This window comes from Poecilia formosa, unplaced genomic scaffold, assembly GCF_000485575.1.
Source record: "Poecilia formosa unplaced genomic scaffold, Poecilia_formosa-5.1.2 Scaffold99, whole genome shotgun sequence".
In the NCBI taxonomy this organism is placed as follows: Eukaryota; Metazoa; Chordata; class Actinopteri; order Cyprinodontiformes; family Poeciliidae; genus Poecilia; species Poecilia formosa.
Genome location: NW_006800038.1, coordinates 1,453,028 through 1,456,372, shown reverse-complemented (window position 1 = coordinate 1,456,372; position 3,345 = coordinate 1,453,028). Strand labels below are relative to the sequence as shown.

Here is a 3,345-nt window from a genome sequence, read left to right as displayed (position 1 = left end):
CAAGTTCATGTAAGTTCTTCTTAAATCCATGGAAACTCAACAGTTTGTAAGGTAGGTGAGTTAGCTCAGCAGGTTAGAGCACCGTGCTGGTAATCCTGAGGTCATCGGTTCAAACCCCATGTGGGGCAATTCATGTGTAAGGTCTTTCAGACAATCAACACTTCAAAATAAATAAGGGTTCAAAAATAAAATCAACATTTCACAATAAATAAGGGTTCAAAAATAAAATCAACAGTTCAAACTGTATAATAGTAACTGTTTCTATTGAAGATCTCATTAGCAGAGACAAATGGTTCTACAGAGTCTTGGCTAAAAAATAAAATCAATACTTACAAATAAAAAATGGCGCATTAAATTCAAGTCTCCATTACAGACCAGAGAAAACTAAAGAGAATGCAACGTTGTGTTAATCCATTTGAGGAGCCGGCAGTTTATCTTGAGGAAATAAATGACGATGCAGAAGTTAATCAGACTGTAACATGCGCAGTCCGCTGCGGACGCGGCTCCGCTGGAAGTAACTCATCACGTTACCCAGGAGAGCGGCGCTCCGGAGGAGCTGCAGACGTAACATCTGTCCGTTTCGGAGAAGCGAAACCACGCTAAAATAAAATAAAACTCCTGGTAAAAGCGAACACCGGACCGCGCAGGGTAAAACACTCACAGAGTTCAGTTGATCCGTTTGGATCAGACAGATCCAACTGACTGGTGAATTAGTACAGATTTTTCTGCAGATGGGAACCAGGAGGAAGTGCGTCCAGACCCGTGAAGTCGCTTAATTTAATTTATTAAGTTATTGGGGCCTCAGTCAGTGGTTTTTGTCACTACGAGAAAAATTTAGATACATTTATCTTCTTAATTTGTGATGGGATCTGGATTCACGGTGAATATTAACTAAGCCGCATAAAATGCGGCTACATAGCCGATGTTAATATGATTGTAATTTCACGGATAAAAATAGTACATGACCGATTTTTTTATGTTGTCGGTCAAGATAACGTCTAGCGTGACCTGCCGCCCTGACACCAACTCAGACATCTTCATTCAGTCTTACTTGTAAATCGATTTTTCTTTTCTTGGACGTTTTCATGTTAGCTTGTTGATGTCTCAGTTTTATTCGCTGGGAAAATCAATAAGCAGCTTGAGGTGACTCTGCTGCTCTCTAGTGGCGAGAAGCCGTAATGTTTGGCTGGTAACAATTGGAATGCATTGTGGGAGATGTAGTTTGTAGTCAATTCGTGCTCAAAACCCATTTTAAATCAATCATCGGCCTATAAAACGCTGGGGCGGCCACATAAAATGACATGGCTGGCCACGAGTTTGACACATGTGATCTAATCAGATGCTATTAGTTAATCGATTGGAACTAATTTAATCTAATAATCCATTTATCAACAATTTATCGTAATTCAATTAATTGTTTTCATCGCTACATGAAATTGAAGTTTACGATTAAAGCATTTTTCATTCTGTCCAGGATTTGAACTTTTCTGACCTGGAAAAATAATAATTAAAATTTTTATGCAGATTTTCAGAATGATTAAACATTCAAACAAAATGTTAAAAGTCTTTATTCATCCTGAGGTAAACTCCTCTCCTAAAGCAGTGAAATATGAACTAAATATTTTTTTAAACTTTAAAATATTCTTTGACATTTTTGTGGCTGTATTAAATATTCTATTTAGGTGTATAAATATGATGAAAATAAAAATAAACCTTTNTTCTGAATATTACATTTAAAGTTTATTTCACACCTGGACTTTATTAAACACTGATGATGCAGAACGTTTTCTCACGATAAGATCACTGCCTTATCCTGTTGCTCCACCAATGAGAGAGAAACTGGTGTCTAGTGATAATTTACTGTTTCCCGCTGTGCAGGTTCACATCGGTTACCTCCCTAACAAACGGGTTCTGGGTCTGAGCAAGCTGGCCAGGTGAGTAAACCTGACATGATGGAGAGTCTGAGCCTCTGTGCGTTTAAGCTGATTATTAAAACATCAGATCCCACTGACCCCAATACCTTCAGGCTTATTGTGCTAACACCCCGTACATGCTAACACACACACACACACACATACACACACACATTTCGGGATGCAACTCATGATTATTTTAGTAATTAACTATTCTATCAATTATTTTTGACGATTAATTGGTTAAAAATTGACACATTTGAGCCTTTATTTTTTTACACAATATTTGAAATGCATAAAAAAATTTTGATTTGTAAATGAACAAAAAAGTTGCTTAATAAATTTAGTGAAGCCAAAAATGGCACTTGAGTTCTGTATTCAACAACAGTTTTTTCATCTTAAATGCAAAATATTCTTTGTACAGTTTTTGCTTAATCGTCACTTTGACTGTTTGCTTTTTTTAGTCTGAATACTCCAGTTAATGATTAATCAATAATTGAACTAATTGTCAACAAATGTAGTAATTGATTAATCACAATTATTTGATTAATCATGTCAGCCCTGCACACATTGTAGACAGAATTTATTTATCATGACTAAATTTGTAAATTGTTGATGTTTAAACAAAAATTTAATAGATTTTTTTAGGTCGAATGTGGGATGATATTGTATTTCTTTTCATCCACCTGTTTTTTCTTCTTTATTCCCTCCATTAGTGTTTTGGTTTTTGCAAATTTCATATTTTCACTCATGACGTAAAAGTGAAGTTTACTACGGTTTAATTTGTTTTAATTTTTAACCAGTTTCAGGACCTGACTAGAGCCCCTCAGTGTAAATTACCTTGAGAAATAATGAGATTTTGTTATATAAAACAGGCTTTAATGTCGAAAAATGATCAAATATTACGTTGTTCACTGTCCAGCGCTGGGCGTCTCTTAGCTCATCTTATGGATGTAACCAAGTGAGGCAAAGATTGTAGCTCGAGTTTAGTTTTTTATTCTTCTCCGCAATCTGTTTCCTCCCTAAAGAGAATCAGTTTCAGTCTGTTTACATATGACTGTCAGTCACACATAAACATGGTTATGTGAGCTGCAGCGTGAGCGTGTAAGCAGAGGAAAACACCGAATCCATAGCAACATTAAATGCTCCTCCTTCCTGTATACGTTGAGCTCTGTTCGGTTCGGTCTTGTGGCATTTGAAGGTCTGTGAGGTCCGGGTTGTCCAAAGTTCGCCCGCTCACGGAGAAGAGCAGCAGGTTGAAAGTGAAGGTCGAGTCGATTTTCCTCGGGATGCCTGGTGGCACCAAAATGGATTCATGACGTCACTGAAGGATCCGACGCTGTAAGACAGGGGTGTCAAACTCAGTTTCACCGAGGGCCACTTCAGCATATTGGCCCCCCTCAACGGGCCACATTAACGGTACAAATCAGGA

General features: G+C 37.4%; 1 protein-coding gene across 1 annotated transcript in view; it reads left to right on the top strand.

Moving 5' to 3' along the window:
- Window positions 1-3,345, top strand: part of gch1 (GTP cyclohydrolase 1) — a 23,089-nt gene that overhangs the window by 14,074 nt on the left and 5,670 nt on the right. The window contains exon 3 of the mRNA XM_007558800.2: window positions 1,879-1,934. Within this exon, the coding sequence (XP_007558862.1) occupies window positions 1,879-1,934 (56 nt within the window). The remainder of the gene's footprint in view (window positions 1-1,878; window positions 1,935-3,345) is intronic.